Here is an 18,007-nt window from a genome sequence, read left to right as displayed (position 1 = left end):
AAATTTTGAAGTACTTTTGAATGACATTTCTCAAGTCATCAAATGTACTGATGAGAATGTTTGCACAATTATTTATATGAAGACCTAATTATATATGGCTAGGTTAACAGTGCTGAAGGGCAGCAGACATTTTTACGTTTGATGGCAGAATAAAAAACTGTACAACTGATTTATCGCTGGATGCTCAAGTGTATAGATCCTTTGTGGGGAAAGCTTCACTCTACTGGCAGTGGGCAACCAGCAGTTAGATTTACAGAGATGTGGTTCTGAAGGGAAGACAAAGAAAGGGGCTGCTCTCATCTTCTAGCTCTGGGCTCCTTATGGGGATTTTGATCTGGTAGCTGAATGCAGTCAAAAATAAAGCTTGGTTTGCTACTCTGAAGGGGATCTGGGAGCATGCTGTGGCATTGCCGAGCAAGGCGAGGGACTTCTTGCAACCTCCACTGCCTTATTTTGAGGTTATATTAACTGTAAGGGTCAATTCACACTGGCTGAAGCTTTTCCAGTGCACCCCCAACACAGGATAAAATGTCTCCTGGATGCAATACTTTTTTTCAGCACAGTGGGTTGGAATGCAATCCACCACATTGTTGCTGTGGTCAATACATTTCTACTGAAATGTCATTTGACATTTTAGTAAAGTTCTATGAGCAAAAAAATACAGTGCTGAAGCACCAGAATCGTTGAGGCCCCCTTGTGCACGCCAGCTGCAGAGCGTTCAGGATTTGGATGCAGAGATGGGTAAGTGTAGGGCTATGTTAAGGTTAGGGGCCAGGGCATTTGGGGAAAAAATAGGATTTTTTGTACTAACCGTAAAATCCTTTTCTCTGTAATTCACCGACCGACACAGCTCCTCTCTTAGCCATTTTGTTGTTATGCCCTATTACTAGGAGATACTAGGCATTAGTTCTAATACAACACTCAGAACTCTTAGTTCCGCCCAGGGGGCAGTCCCTTGGGCAACAACCCTCCACCCTGCCATGCAGTCATCAGTACGCCAACAAGCAGTATAACGTAAAGATAAAAAGGAGGGGTGGGTGCTGTGTCGGTCGGTGAATTACAGAGAAAAGGATTTTACGGTGAGTACAAAAAATCCTATTTTCTCTTATATTCACCGACCGACACAGCTCCTCTCTTAGCCATTGGGACGTCCCCAAGCAGTGCCAAACGAGGGGTGGGAAAACAGCATAAAAACGTTATCCAGTTTGGCAAGTGGGAACTAGTGAAACTTTACCCACAAAAATCACAACAGTGCATGGAGAAATCCACCACCAAACCAGGGTATCCGCAACAGGAGTGACTACCCACAATCGCACAAAAAAACTGCGGAATGTAATGCAACATTAACTTAACGGTACTGTGTTTTTAACGAAAAACCAGGAAAAGGGGAAATATATTGCATATTCAATTGCAACTATACGGCCGCCTGCAAAACTTCCCTCCTGGCCGATGTGATGGCCACTGGAAAGACCACCTTTTGGGAAAGAGTCAACAGAGGAATCTCCCTGATATTTTCAAACAGCGGTTTTTGAAGCGCAGATAACACCAGGTTCAAATCCCATGGGGTAACATGTCATACCCCCTGAACGAAGGTACTCACTAATGAGTGAGACACCAGGGGTCGCTGAAAAAAGACAACCAAGGCTGAAATTTGCACCTTAATGGTGCTTAACGCCAATTTCTGGTCTACTCCTTGCTGAAGAAACAGCAGGATCCTGGATATAGAAAAGGAGCACGTATGCCATCCTTTCTCCTCACACATGGAGATGTAGGCCTTCCAGGTACGATGGTATATCTTCCAGGAAGATTTTCGTGCTCTCAACGTAGTTGGGATCACCCAGTCCGACAGACCCCGGTTCCTCAACACCTGGCTCTCAATAGCCATGCCGTTAAAGCCAGCGATGGTAAAGCAGCATGAAGAATCAGACCTTGAGACAGATGGTCTTCTCCCAAAGGCAGTCACCGGGGAGCGTCTGCCACCAGACGCACCAGGTCTGCGTGCCAAGGACGCTGAGGCCAATCTGGAGCAACCAGTATTACGGGGATCTGGTACTGATCCCACAGAGCCACCAGCGCGTCTGACGTGTCTGCCCACGCATCTCTTTTCCTGGACACGAATCTTGGCACCTTCCAATTGAGACGGGTGGCCAGAAGATCCACATCTGGTGTGCCCCACCTCAGGCACAGTAACCTGAATATCTTCGGATGCAACGCCCATTTTCTTGGGTCCAGCATCTGGCGACTCAGATCGTCCGCCTGCAAGTTCTCCACTCCCGGGATGTAAATGGCCGACAGGGCCGGTACATGTTGCTCTGCCCACCGAAGTATGTGAGCAACCTCCCGTGCAGCGGCTGAGCTTCTTGCTCCCCCTTGGTGATTGACGTATGCCACAGTCGTGGCATTGTCTGACTGGATCCTGCGCGGACGCCCCTGAATTCTCATTGACCATGTGGAGAGGCATAGCCTGATCGCTCTCAATTCAAGCAGATTGATCGGCAACTTGGATTGTTCCATCGACCAGAGGCCCTGAGCCGACTGAACCCCCATCACTCCACCCCAGCCGGATAGGCTGGCGTCCGTTGTGATCACTGTCCTGAAGGTGGCATAACAACCCAATGGTCTAAAGAGAAGAAGCTGTGTCAGTCGGTGAATATAAGAGAAAATGTATTTTGCTCGCAGCCTCCTTCAAATCTCCAAAGTCCTTTTATTTGGTTCTGTGATCTAACTTCCTGTGAGAGGGTGGTTACATATGTTCTCTATGATCCCACTGTATGTAGCAATTAGCTACCCTCACTTGCTTGCTCCCAATGGACAATGAATTAATGGATTATGGACTATGGGATTTGTTGAGTGTGCATAGAGCTGTACATGTGTCCACAACGTGTACTACTTGTTTCAAACAAAGTTCACATAAATAGAAACTTGAAATACATATGGTATATTTGAACTCGTTTACCTGCCACAAGATTTGCAACCCTGTTCAGGTAATCTTGTGCTTCGTTTGCCTCTTCCATGCTGCAGAGAAGTCAGGTGACATTGATTTTTCTTGGTCCTGTTTTGCAGATTTGTGTGTCACCTGGCTTTTCCTTGGACATGGAATCAGCACCATCACATTTCTGACCGACTGTCCAATAACCAGACACAAGAGTCAAGAAGTTGCAAACATGAACCTGACTGGCTGTGTAGTGTGGTATGGATGTGTGAGTTATTAGACTGATTGATGAAAATGACTGTACAAATCTTTTGACAGGAGAAACAATTCACATATATGTATTGAAACAATTTATTTAGTTATCTGACTAGTGTTGAGCTGAACTTTAGAATTTAATTGTTTAATACACAGCTTACTTGATCTTCCTGCTGTTGATATCCTCCATGGTAAAAAAGGAGAACTCAGAGAGCTCCTCTGCTGCTTGTCCCGACTTGGCCTTTGTAAGTACGCCGTACATTGGAAGAGAAATCAACTGGATTCGGATTTTGGAATCATGAGAGTTTTTATCCTGTTTGGAAACAAACAATTTCCATTTCACTGTTTTCATTCATTAAACAAAAGTATCAAAATGCTTATTAGCTCCTCCCAAATGAACTGTTTGCTTCAAATATTTCTTGTATACTTGCCATTCTTTGGCCATTCTTTGCACTTGTGGCTCCATTCACACCTGAGCTTTTTGTAGCGCGAAACTTCAAAACGTAATATCAAAAATACCATGATTTTCAATTGTGTGTATTCAAACCTGAGTGTAGTGTCACCTGAAGCTTGTAGCTCTAAAAAGTTTATTTTGAGCTATAGCAGTGGTTGTCAACTTACGAGCTAAAGAGCACCTTATGTGTGGTTCCTGACATCACCAAAGGGTCGCACATAATTGTCAATATATGTAATACTTGAGAGAACTGTCAGAAACTGCAGACATAATAGATGACAGAGGCAGAGAGCGTGGACATGCTACATTTTTGGCTGGGGATATACTGCAGAAGACAATACAAAACTGGAAACGTTACATTAAGCTAGTAGAAATGAAAGCGATTACCCTAATCAATGTTCATTGCAGACTACTAAGGCCTGAGGGACGCACATCATATACCAAAGGGCCACATGCAGCCCTTAAACCACAGATTGGGAAGCAGGGAGCTACAGGCTTCAAGCTTCAAGCATTTTTGGCATTAGATTTCAACTGGATTGCCAGAAAATGTGCAAATGTGCAAATATTTAGCAAGGATGTAATTCTAGATTGTAAGCTCTAACAAGCAGGGCCCTCTGATCCCTCCTTTATTGTATTGTAATGTCTTCCCTGATGTTGTAAAGTGCTGCACAACTGTTGCCACAATATAATTCCTGTATAATAATAATAATAATAATATTATTAATAATATTATTTTCTCTAGTAACTAGCTTTCCTAATAATTATTTGAAAAAAAAAAATGTTCAAGCCTCAGTGCCCACAACAATGTCCATACAATTGCTAAAAAAAAGAGTAGAAAATGACCAAAGATGCTCAGTTCAAAGGCAAATTCAGCCTTAGAACACAGTGATAAAACAATTCTAATCAAGAGCATTGGAAGGCAACTTCTATGCTTGACAACAATATGCGTTTGTACTTGGGTTCAAATAGGTTTACAGAATGCCATTATCCAGAGTCCTAAATGAGTCACAAATCAATTCAACAATTCAGCCTGAACATAGGGTTGTGAAAATACGCAAAGCAGAGGTTTCTGTAAAAAAAAAAAAACAAACACCACACAACAATCAGTGCATTAGGGTATCACGCACACAGATGTAAAGCAGCTCCTGCATGCTGATGCATAAAATTCCTGGTACTTTCTGGCACCCGGGAAGCCACACATGCCATGTACAACCACCAATACAAATGAATGGCTGTATGTGGCCATGTTTACGTAAACACAATTTTTTTGTATTGGCATTTATATGAATGTGCCTGCACGCACATGGGGTGTTTTGCATTTGCGGGGGAAGTACTATAAATCAATTTTTACCTAAACACAGACACATACAGCCCTTTACTAATATTGGTGGCTGTTTGTGGCACATTGCAGGGTGTGTCCTGGACAGAATCTAGGCTGAGGCAGCTTCTGCTCTTTACATGAGTATTTTGTGTGATGTGCGGCTCCTGAGACTTCTTTTCCTTCCTCATTGACTTCTAGGGAGCTGAGCAGTGGTGGCCCGTCCATGTGCCTGGCCCTTAGTCTACATGCAGGACGATGGCTTTCAATGTTTTTTTTTTTTTTTAAGTACATGATTAGAGGCTAAGGCTCAAATTGGCTTAAAAAAATAGGATTTTTGTACTCACCATAAAATCCTTTTCTCTGAAGTTCACTGACGGACACAGCATCTTCATCTTGACCTTATATTGTATATATATATTTTATTGCCCCTTTAGGAGAGGACTAGGCATAAAGTGTTAAAAACAGCAACACTTGCACAGTACTGTCCAGGGGGTGGTGCTACTGGCTATAGCCCCTCACATTGCATCCAACAGCTCAGTTCGTCAAAAACAGTACAAACATAAACAGGAGGGGTGGGTGTTGTGTCCGTCAATGAACTTCAGTGAAAAAGATTTTATGGTGAGAACAAAAATCCTATTTTCTCTTTTGTACATTGACGGACACAGCATCTTCACCTTGACCTTAGGGACGTCCCCAAGCAGTGTCAAAGAAACGAGGGGTGGGAACAGCAAGAAAATACCTCCATCCATAACAAACAGAGCTCCTCAATGGAGAAGTTGCAACCTTAAACAGCCGATTACAAAACCTTGCGGCCGAAGCAAGCATCCGAAGATGCGCTCACATCAACCTTGTAAAATTTTGTGAAAGTCGCCACCTTACACACCTGGGAAACAGACGTTTGATGTCGGAAAGCCCAAGAGGCACCATTTTCCCTGGTAGAATGTGCCATGACAGGAAAGGGAGGTGTCCACCCTCTTATGGCATAAGCCTGAACCAAAATCTGTCTGATCCACCAAGAAATGGTTGCTGATGAGACCGCCAGTCCCTTCTTGGACCAGCCGCCAATACAAACATTGAGTCCAACCTCCGAAAAGAAGCCGTAGCAGACAGAGACACCCGCAGAGTCTGGACCACGTCCAAGGAATGCAAAGCCATCTCTTTGGGGTGTGATGGCCGAGGACATAAGGACGAAAGCACAATGTATTCATTTAGATAAAAGGCCAAAAAAACCTTTGTCAGAAACTAAGGCTGCGGATGCAGCACCGCTTTATCCTTGTGGAGGATCAAGTAGGGAGACTTGTAAGACCAGACCCCCAACTCAGAAACCCTCCTGGCAGATGTAATAGCCAATAGAAAAACTACTTTCTGAGAGAGTGTCAATAAGGGGATCTCCCTAATGTTTTCAAACGGCGGTTTCTGAAGCACTGAGAGCACCTTTTTCAAATCCCATGGAGGTAGCGGTGGTCGAACCGGGGAGGCCACATGTCGAACACCCTGAAAAAAATTACTCACCAATGAATGAGTCGCCAAAGGTCACTGAAAAAGACAGCCAAAGCTGATATCTGCCCCTTGATGGTGCTTAAGGCAAGTTCTGATTCACTCCTCAATGCAAAAACAGCAGGATTCTGGAAATCGAGTATGTGCGTGGGCGCCACCCCATCTCCTCATATATGAAGATGTAGGCCTTCCACGTACGATGATAAATCTTCACAGAAGATGACTTCTGTGCCCTTAGCATAGTTGATATTACCGAATCCGACAGACCTCGGTCCCTTAGCACCTGGCTTTCAACAGCCAGTGATGGTAATGCAGGATGAAGTATTGGACCTTGCGACAGAAGGTCCTCTCGCATCGGCAGTCGCCAAGGAACATCCGCCACCATTCGTACTATGTCGGCGTACCATGGACGTCGAGGCCAATCTGGGGCAATCAAAATTACCGGAATCTCCTCGGCCTCCACTCTGCGAAGCAGACATGGTAGAAGTTTAAGTGGGGGAAAAGCATTAATCAACTGATAATGCCCCCATGGAGCCACCAATGTGTCTGCCACGCCCGGCTAGGGATCCTTTGACCTGGCCATGAACCTCTGTACCTTCAGATTAAGTCGAGAAGCCAGGAGATCCACATCTGGTGTGCCCCACCTTAGGTAAAGGAGCCAAAATACATCCGGATGTAGCGTCCAATCCCATTGGTCCAGCATCTGACGACTTAGGTAGTCCGCTTGCCAGTTTTCTATGCCCGGAATGTACAGGGCCGGCACGCACTGTTCTGCCCACCACAGGATGTGAGCGACCTCCAGTGCTACAGCCGAGCTCCTTGTACCTCCTTGATGGTCGATAAATGCCACTGCCGTGTCGTTGTCCGACTGGATCCTGACCGGATGCCCCTGCAGCCTCTGCGACCATGTGGAGAGGCACCGCTTGATCACTCGAAGTTCCAGCACCTTGATCGGCAGGCGGGATTCTTCCTGGGTCCAGCGACCCTGGGCTGACTCTAAGCCCCAACCCCCCCCCCCCCCAACCTGTCAGGCTGGGGTCCGTTGTGATCACCGTCCAATGAAGAGGAAGGAACGACTTCCAGGACCGAAGGGCCGGCAACCTCAGCCACCAGAGTAGGGAATCCCTGACTAGCTGGCTCACCCAAATTTGACAATCCAGGGACAACAGAGATTTGTCCCATTTGGACAGGATCTCCTTTTGCAAGACTTGTGTGGAATTGAGCATACAGTACCGCCTCGAAAGTGGCTACCATGAGACCCAGAACTTGAATGCAAAAACGCAGTGATGACCATCTGTGAGACACCAACAACTTCAGTGCTACTTGAAGAGTCTGCAGCTTGTGCGAATGGAGACTCTCACCTCTGGGGAGCTTAGAAGCAGGCCCAGGTACTCCGGGCATTGAGTCGGCACCAACACCGACTTCTGTAGGTTCAGTATCCAACCAAACTCCCGAAGAGATTGCATAGTGATTGCCACATCCTCCCCTAATTCTGAGGCAGAAGCTGCTCTCAGAAGGAGGTCGCCAGGTAACCCACAATTGCGAACCCTCGCTGCCTTAGCAAACCCAAAATTGGGGCTAGAACCTTGGTGAAGACCCTCGGTGCCGACGCCAGGCCAAAAGGGAGTGCTAAAAACTGGTAGTGCTCGTCCCCGACTGCAAATTGCAGAAACCTCTAATGCTCCTAATGCATCTGGGGACATGCAAGTATGCGTCCTTGATGTCCAGGGACACCAGAAAATCCCCCTGATGGAGTGCAGCGACCACTGAGCGAACTGATTCCTGCCTGAACCTTTGTACCTTCACAAAGCTGTTGAGGGCCTTGAGGTCCAGGACCAGACGGACCTCTTCCTTCTTTGGGACTACAAACAGATTGGAGTAGGATCCCTGAAACCTGAATACCTGGTAAGGCTACTATCACCCCGCGCAACAGCATGTCCTGTACTGCTCCGAACAGGGCTTCCCAAAGAGCCGGAAGAAGATGAAAGTTGGAGGGAAAAAATCTGTTTGGCGGACAAGAAAGAAACTATCTTGTATCCTGATGAAAGCAGTTTGCAGACCCACTGGCGACCCCCCACCCAAGAGTCGGGCGGGGGCAAACCCTCAAGTGGTAACAGATTTGCTGGCAGGCTTGTTTGGCTTGTGAAACCAGGGACGCTTTTGTCCCTCAGCAGGCACCTTGTCGGACTGGGAGTGCTTACCTGTTGGCCGGATGCTTCTGAGCAGAAAAGGAGGTCCCTGAAAATGACTGAAAGGTAAGAAAATGACTGAAAGGCAAAAAACTGGCTGTGGCTACAAAAAAATTGCCGCAGCCCCAGGAAGATGCCCGTGGAGCGCGTGGCGGCCTCCCCACATGTCAAACAAAGTACAAACACCCCACCGTAGCCCAGAAATAAGGAAGAGGATGACCCCCAACACCCAGCACAGCCCCCTGCCAGGACCCAGAGCCCCCCCGGCCAGGTACGTGCACCACACCCCTATGTGCCGAGTCACACAGCGGCCCATAGCATGGGGAGGAGGGAAGGTACAGAGAGAGAAGAAAGGGAGAGTGAGAGAACCCGTAGTTGACCTCCCAGGGAATGCCCAGCTCTTCCATCCTGCCAAGACAGGTGGAACCATATTAACCCCTCCTGCAGGGACTGCTGGACACATTCCATCACACACAGATCCATCACCCGAGCAGTACGTGGTGGTTGTCGGCCACGGCACACTGTGACACAGACAGCAGTAGCCCGGTCATATATGTGCCCCGGAGCATATAGCTCACCGGCCGCCCCTGGATCAGACGGGGCATGTCGTGGCCGACCCAGCACGTAGCTAGGGCCTGCTCACGCTCGATGGCCAGGCTGGGGAGACTACCAGGATCTATATTATCCAGCCTGTCACACAGCCCGGCTGTTGATTGTAAATCACAGGAATCAAAAATGCAAAAAAAGAAGAAAATTCCCAGGACCAATGGTCCAATCGGGAGCCAGGTTCTTCTCCTACACTAGGCAGAAAAAAACTGAGCTGCTGGATGCAGTGTGAGGGGTTATAGCCAGTAGGACCGCCCCCTGGGTGGTACTGTGCAAGTGTTGCTGTTTTTAACACTTTCTGCTTAGTCCTCTCCTAAAGGGGCAATATAACCCTAAGGTCAAGATGAAGATGTTGTGTCTGTCAATGAACGAAAGAGAAAAGGGGAGCACTGCGTCCCAAGCCCACCCAGTTGTGTGACAATAGCAAATTAAGATTCACTGTTCTCTTCCAATCAGGAAGCGGGTCCTGAGACCCCATTGGGCGGGAGTCTTAGGACTCCCGGCCAATGGGGTCTCAGAGCCTACTTTCTGTTCAACTGGGAGGAGAAGCAACGACCCCGGAGTGAGGAGTAGCTGGAGCGAGTTGCAGCAGCCCTACCTGGATCCTTGTCAACTACCTCCTAAGGTAAGGAGGCCTCTGACCGCCGCCTTTCTGTCCATCTCCTGTAGGGGGGATGATCTACGCCTTTCCCATCTGCCTCCCGTGGGGGGGAATGCCACCTTCCTGTCCGTCTCCCGCAGAATTATTGCCACCCACCCCCAAATGGTTGAGCCCCAGCCGCCAATGCAGCAGAGACAAACTCTGTGCCTGTCTGCAATCCTAGCAGTTGTCAACATATAAGGACCTACTAGAGTCTGAAACAGCAGCCTTAATTTCTTTGTATGGGGTCTCATAGTACTGCACCATGCAAAATAAGTTAAATGTTTAATTGACTGTTGGAAAAATGTCAGCCAAACAGCACCTGCATCCAATCCGATGCATATACAATAGCCTAGGAGGGGGGACTGATCCACCTTCGATGTTAGCAAACTGGACAAAAGAAATATATATGTGTATAGTCAGCTTTGAGATATTTTTCAATTATTGTAATTGCCATCTATGTCTCAATTGAGTGTTTGTTAAAGTGAAATGATGAGGTGATGCAATGTAACAAATAATGTTATTGCTTTTATTACCATTTAAAAATTTTTTTTTGCTAAACACGACATAAAGGTTAACAAGACATAAAGGTGTGTTTTTAGTGTCAACCATGATGATATCACTTTTAATGTAACCAACACTTTCAAAAGCAAACAAAACCACTTTAATATCAGCAGATTCAATTACTTCTGGTTTTGTGGTCTTTGCTTCAAACATATTTTTGCCTGTCATAAATAATGGCCTAAAATCAACCAACATCAACTGTGTTGTTTATCGCTGCTTTCTTTTCTCTCTCAAAAACTTTTGCAGATTATTTTGTGAACAGTTGGATACAGAGCCAAAAAACATAGAAAACTGACAGGAAAATAATAGGATTGACTTATAAAAAATTGAGCAAGGTAAATCAGGGATATCACATCAATGAAGTCTTAGATCTCTTTCTCTAAGCAAACAATATAAAAATAGCAAAGCATGTTGCTGATTGATAAAGCAAATAGTTCAATGTTTTATTGTTTCATGAAACAGCCTATATTCTGAGTAGTTGATACAGGGCTTGTTCGCATGAGCAGAAGCTTTTGACGCCCCTTTGAAAAGTAATATGGATCAGAGTAAAGTAGTGACTGCTAGGCATTCAAAAGTGATACTGAATGCCACCCTTTTTTGTTTTTGACAATCAAATGGGGATTGGGTATTCAAAGACTGCCCCGCAATCATGCACCAAGTGTGTGGTTGGCAGTTGTGACACAGCCCTATTAATCTAAATGAAACACATTTGGCTGTGGTACTGCCTGCAGGACACGCCAGGGCATACAACTTTTGCTAGGCTGCAAAGCATTGTGACCACAGCTTGAGCGGCTGCATGCATCTATTGGCTGGAAGGTAAAACTACAGTTTATCCGTCTGTTTTTCCTGCCCAGAGCGCCCACATAAACAAAGGCCAAAAGTGGAACTAGCTGCTAATTAATAAAATGATGACAGGTAGGCTTTTATCACTGAAACTCTGGGGGTTATTTACTAAAGGCAAATACACTTTGCACTGCAAGTGCACTCGAAAGTGCACTGAAAGTGCACTTGGAAGTAAAGTCACTGTAGATCCAAGGAGGATATGGAAGGAAAATAAAAAACAGCATTTTAGATTGCACATGATTGAATGATAAAATCAGCAGAGCTTCCACTCATTTCAGATCTTCCCCTTAGATATAAAGCGACTGCACTTCCAAGTGCACTTGTAGTGCAAAGTGGATTTGCCTTTCGTAAATAACCCCCTCTGTCTCTTCTGTAGTAAAAGTTCTTTTAATTAAACACTGAGCCATAAAATACAGTATTCAAAAGGGGTGTGCCTGAGGAAGTCCATCTGTGCTGAAACTAGTTGGGCAGAACGAGCACTGTGATGACTTCACACAATTGGGTTGATTTACTGCATGGTAGCTTCTAATTTCAGCTTGGTTAATTAGGTTTTGACAAAAAAACCTGGAAGCTAACTGGTTTCTATGAAGAACTGCATCAGATTTTGCACTCTCCAGTTTTAGTAAATTAACTTCATTGCGGTTGAAGCCTAAAAGAGAATGAGCTGATATATCTTAATACTGGATGACCATTTATGCTGTGTGAGCAATTTTAATGGCTTTTGTTTTAACTCTAAATTGGTTGCACTATGATGGTCTCCCCTTCTTAGACATTTGCAGAATGAAAAAATTTGTTTTGATTCGGATCGATTCATTCAGTTAATAATTTTGTTGAGTTGCATTCCTAACAAAATTAGTTACGTTTCATTAATTTCTTCATTTTCTAACGGATTAAAATTTTTACAATGGATTTGAAGTATTCAAATCAAAAATATCGAAGTGATCTGTATTCATTGTGAATTTTTTTTATTCTATTCTTGTCTTTTTTTCTATTCTATTCTGTTTTACTCTATTCTATTCTTTTGGATATTAAATTTTTGGGAGATGGCAACATTCTATTTTATTCTATTCTATTTGAATTTAGAATTTTGGAAGACGACTAGATTCTTTCTATTTTATGTTATTCTATTCTAATCTATTCATATTAATTTTTTTTCTATTCTGTTCTTTTCTTTTCAGTTTTTTTTTCTATTCTGCTGTATTCTATTTTATTATATTCTACTCAAAATTAAAATTTTGGAATATGGCTATATTCTTTCTATTTTATTCTGTTCTGTTCCAAATTCGAATTTTGAAAAGATAGATATATTACCGCTGCCAGATAAGACTGGAGTTGATACAACAGAAGCTGGGCTCGTGTCGCTGTGGTTATGTGTTCTGTATGTTACATTTCTTACCGAAACAGCACGACTACACATTCGACCACATGGGCCACAGACACGAGGAGGCCATTATGAAGATGGTGAAACTAGACCGCAAAGTGGGCAGATCCTGCCAGTGCATCGGCGAAGGGTGTTCCTGAGTGCCACAACCTCCAACCAAATGCAGTTTTTCTTAGTTCACTAATGTTAGCCTTATTTATGACAAAGTCAAGCAGGCTCACACTACTGAGTAGTGACAGACTACAGCCAGACAGGTTCCTTTTTTAAAACAAAAACTAAGCAGGTACTATGAAAGAATTTGAAAGAATGGTAGTGGATAAATGTTGGCCAGGCAGCCGCTGTCAGTCATTGTGAAACCACCAGAAGCTTATTTAATGTTATAGGTAACGCTGTGTTCATGTTTCCGTTACACTTTAAAAAACAAAAAAAGTCATAAAAGTCGTATTTCAGACTGTTCTATCGCCATCTCCTTCACTCTTTTTGTTTTGATACAGATTACGATCATGGATTACTAAACACTACATTTCTTGTTTTTGTGTTCATCGTGTGATAGAGAAGATCCTGTTGGTCGCTTCTGTCCTTTGTAGCATTGCACTTTTTGAGTGTTAATATTAACAGCATCCGGGATTTGATTGGGCAGAGAGGACTTCCCAGTCAGGTTATCAGGTTATTTAAATACCACCAAATAAAAAAAACAAAAAAAACATTAGCATTCGCTGTCTTTTCATCAACCTCTCGTCGGACATGAATTGGTGCCATATCGCTCACTCGCCCAACCACGAGGCAAGTTTAGCAGTACAAGAACTGACTACAAAGCCCCAACCTCACTGGTAGCCTTAACCTGATTGGCTTTTGTTTGCAATTTGCCAAGTGATGGTCTTTGTGGACAAATAAGGCTAACTTACAGCAGCAGAATAGTCACGCTGAAGCCTACAGACTCACTTACTGTAAATATACCTATATGAAGAGGGGTGGGAGGGAGGGGGGCAGACATATTTGTAGAAAAAAAACAATAATATAAAAAAATAAAAAAAATAAAAAAAAAATTCATTACTAGTGTAATGAGGAAATTCTGATAATTCCAAATCTCCGGATTACTAAAATGTTGTCCGAATTTTGATTTGGAACAAAATAAATGCATATGTCTACTCCTTTGTCCTCACCCTCAAACCTCATACAGAATCCTGCTAAAACCTACTTATTAGATTAAGAAGTCATTTTGGATTGACACATCTCTGTCTATGGGGAAGTATGTCTGTGGTGGGGGAGTTAATACCTTCTTCCCTGGTGTGAAGCACCAAAATGGACACTTTATGAGCTTATCTGTACTTCCTATTGCTGCACAGGATCTACAATTTCAATTGAATTTCTAAACTAAGAGATTGTTACTCCTCTAAAAGTTTTTTATGTTCCTTTAATTTACCTAACGTTTATGCACTTTATATATTGGTCACTTTATGAACTCAAATGAATTGGTTATTGTGATTGTTGCATGGTATTTGCACATTTGAATTCTGTTATTTTCATTTAATGCCTCTGCATTTTATGTTTGGGTATTTTTAGCACAGATACAGTATGTATTTTGCACTAAGGGTTTATTGTTAGTTTTTAGGGATATATTAGATTTTTCTATTTATGACATTATACTATTTCCCAAAATGTCTGTAGAATAAAAAAAACAAAATAGTAAACTAACCATGTAAGCAAGGTTTGTCCTTGTGATAATGGCAGAACTTTTGCTAGCCACAGTGATGGACAACAAACAACCAGGAACAAGACGAGGACCATTATCATTTGCCAGTGATATGACAATTTTCACAAGAGTTGTGGTGGAGGTAATACCATCAGTGACTGCTATCTCCATGCTGTCTTCTGTAGTTCCGGAACCATCATGTACAAACTGCAATGCATTTCTGTTGATATCTTCGTATGTAAATGTGTCACCTAAAAAAAAAATGTTAAAATGATATGCAAATTCATCTAAATGTTTGTGGTAATGAGATGGAGAAGTACATAGTTTTAGCCCTACACTTAGTTCTACTATTTCTATCCTCTAGATTAGGCCCCTCCCTATCCCAAGTGGTATTTTCAATGGTCTATAAATAATGGGGGAGATTAACTATAACTGGTGCACTTAGGCCGCGTACACACGCGCGGACTGTTCGCCCAACTTTGTCCATCCAACAGTTTCGGCAAACAGTCCGCTCAAACTTAGCATGGACGGACATGGCCACACACGACGGACGAACAGTTTGCTGAAACCGTGCGCGATGACGTGAACGGCACGTACGACGGGACGAAAAATACGACGTCCTATACACTGCATTATAGCTTTCGGCGTGAAAATCCTTTCTGAGCATGCGCGCAACTTTGTTTGACGAACAAGCCTACACACGAGCGGACTGTTCGCTGAAACAAGGTTTCAGCGGACAGTTTTACGGAATTTCCGAAAAACCTTGTCCGTCCAACTGTCCGCTGAAACTGTCCGCTGAAAGCCCACACACGAGCGGACTGTCCGCCCAAACACTGTTCAGCGGACAAAGTTGGACGAACAGTCCGCCCGTGTGTACGCGGCCTTAGAATCTGGTGAAGCTGTGCATGATAGCTAATCAGCGTCTAACCTCACCTTGTTCAATTATGCTTTGGCAATATAACCTGTAAGCTGTTTTTTATGCAGAGCTGCGCCAGATTTTGCACTCTCTTGCTTTGGTAGATAACCAAGGTTACATTACTAATACTGAAGGCACTAGGGAACACGTTAACCCTTGCATGGCTGCTTATCAGCAGTGTTATGGCACATTATTTAAGCTCAGATGTATGGGAAACCAGTCAATCTCACCTGGTATGTGCCACCCTGCAGTTGTATGATCTTCTCACAAATATAGGACAATATATCCATACGATGATTTCTAAAGTCATATTACCCTATTATTATGTATAATATTATACAATTGCACAGTGTTAACTGAAAATAGTGTTATAATATATTCTAGACAAAACATGCAACGTATTTGTATATTATATTTTGCCAACTACCTGCACTCATAGGGGTTTGAATACCATCTTCAGACTTCAAAAGAACCCCATAGCGAGGTGTTTCCACCAGTTCATACAAGAGATCTTCAGGAGCAGTGTCAGAGTCACTCACTGTTAGCTGCATTCCTGTGCAAAAATAAAATGTGAAATTACATTTTACTACAAAGACTTTTACGTGGGCTGTGTTTACTAACACTTGCCTGATGAAGGGGTCCTGTGTGGCTCTGAAACGTTGTTGCATGTGTACCGTGTGACCGGGGCAGACTGACTAGTCGGCCGTGGTCCAAGGGCCCGGCCATTAAAGGGGGCCCACCAGCGCCACCTACTGGAGCTCTCAGGGCACCCACGGGCCCCCGGTGACCATCTTTCAGGACCCACCTGGGTCCCAGTGCTGCCTAAGGATGCAGTGGGGAGGGCCAGTGCCGCCAGATCAGAGTGGGGATCTTACCCGGGCAACCCCTGTCATCCGATGTCCTGCCTCCTGTCCTTTGACAGACATCACATTGGTCCAATGCCAGGACATGTGACATCTATCATCGGATGACAGTGGCTGCCAGGTGTCAGAGCTGCTAACATGGGCACAGTGAGGCCGCTAACATGGGCACAGTGAGGCTGCTAACATGGGCACAGTGAGGCCGCTAACATGAGCACAGTGAGGATGCTAACATGGGCACAGTGGGGCTGCATTAATGGGCACAGTGAGGCTGCAATTGATGGGCACAGTGAGGCTGCATTTGGTGGGCACTGGCGAGGCTGCATTTGGTGAGCCCAGTGAGGGGCACAGTGAGGCCGCTAACATGGGCACACTAAGGCTGCTAACATGAGCACAGTGAGGCTGCAATCAAGGGCACAGTGAGGCTCCACTCATGGGCACAGTGAGGCTGCAATCATGGGCACAGTGAGGCTCCAATCATGGGCACATTGAGGCTACATTAATGGGCACAGTAAGGCTCCATTCATGGGCACTGGTAAAGGCTGCATTATTAGGCACTGGTAAAGGGTACATTGATGGGCACTGGTGAGACTTCATTGAGGGGCACTGGTGAGACTGCATTGAGGGGCAATGATGAGACTGCATTAATAGGCAATGATGCGGGCTCTTTCCAACATAGACTCTCAAATGGACACAGAGAGGACCTGCACACACGCATGCAACGTCATTTCGCATTGCACCTCCACGCACTTGGCCCGCTGCAAACCTAGCTCTACCAATCCGGATAAGGCAAAAGCTGCTGCCTCCCTCCAAGTCCCTCCCTCGCCTCAGCAAACAGTGCCTGGAATGGCAGAAGAGGAGCAGATAAACCAGCCAGCCACAGCAGCACCAGGGTGTGAGCCAGGCAGCCACATTAACCCACCCACAGCAAGACCACGGTGACCCAACCACTCCAGGGAGCCAGCCAGTCACAGCAGGGTGCCAGCCAGCCACAGAGGACGTGGGAGCCAGCCAGCCACAGAGGACGCGGAAACAAGCCACAGCTACCCTACCCATAGTTAAGGTAAGAGGAGCGCTACACGCTACCTTGTGAGTGGTTGGGTCAGGGGTGAGAGTCATGGCACAAGGAGGGGGTCCCGTGAGGACCAGAAGGAATGAAGGTGTTCACTGTACAGTCTGTTAGAAAGAAGTCCCCCTCCAGGTCCCATTATACCCCTTTGTAGTCTCTAATGGGACCTGGGGGGACTCTTTTTAACAGACTCTATAATGGACACTGAAAGGGTCTCTGTTAAAGAGAGACCCCCCTCCAGGTCCCATTAGACTCTGTTGTAGACTTAATGGGGCCTGAAGGGGATGCTTTCTAACAGACTGTCTAATGGACACTGTTAGAGAGAGACCCCCTGCAGGTCCAATAAAAAAAGAAAGGCAGAAGTTGTACTTTGTGCAAATTGTAGGGGTGGAGTCAGGGGTGGGGTAATGGGCGGGGCCTGATGGGGGCTGCCCTTGATTTATTTAGTTCGGGGGCCCTGAGTGTTGTCAGTCTGCCCCTGCATGTGACCAGGTAATTAAAGCTTTGGACCCTTCTGAGGAAACCTTGGTGTGCTGATGACATTTCTACACTTTGCTACAGTTTCCAGCCGGTGGTCATTAAAGCACCCAGCATTACTACAGAAATTATCAGGAACGTGTGCTGGGGAAGATTACATTTGGACAGAAAATAGTATAACACTAATGGATCAATTAATGATCTTGAACTGTGTTTTAAAAAATGGTAATGAAACCAATCCTATAAAACACTCATATACAATGACGTGCACATGTGAAATATAAAGTAATAACAAATAGAAAATAAAAAT

General features: G+C 44.8%; 1 protein-coding gene across 1 annotated transcript in view; it reads right to left on the bottom strand.

Annotated features, from left to right (window-relative positions):
- FRAS1 (Fraser extracellular matrix complex subunit 1) overlaps window positions 1-18,007 on the bottom strand; it is a 708,831-nt gene that overhangs the window by 157,564 nt on the left and 533,260 nt on the right. The window contains exons 37-39 of the mRNA XM_077476089.1: window positions 15,719-15,844; window positions 14,379-14,626; window positions 3,349-3,500 (exon numbers count right to left, since the gene is read on the bottom strand). Coding sequence (XP_077332215.1) covers window positions 3,349-3,500; window positions 14,379-14,626; window positions 15,719-15,844 — 526 coding nt within the window. The remainder of the gene's footprint in view (window positions 1-3,348; window positions 3,501-14,378; window positions 14,627-15,718; window positions 15,845-18,007) is intronic.

This window comes from Lithobates pipiens, unplaced genomic scaffold (genome assembly GCF_037356315.1).
Source record: "Lithobates pipiens isolate NorthernLeopardFrog02 unplaced genomic scaffold, aLitPip1_a1.2 Scaffold_13, whole genome shotgun sequence".
In the NCBI taxonomy this organism is placed as follows: Eukaryota; Metazoa; Chordata; class Amphibia; order Anura; family Ranidae; genus Lithobates; species Lithobates pipiens.
The sequence above is the reverse complement of the archived record's forward strand: the minus strand, read 5'-3'. Positions and strand labels throughout refer to the sequence as shown.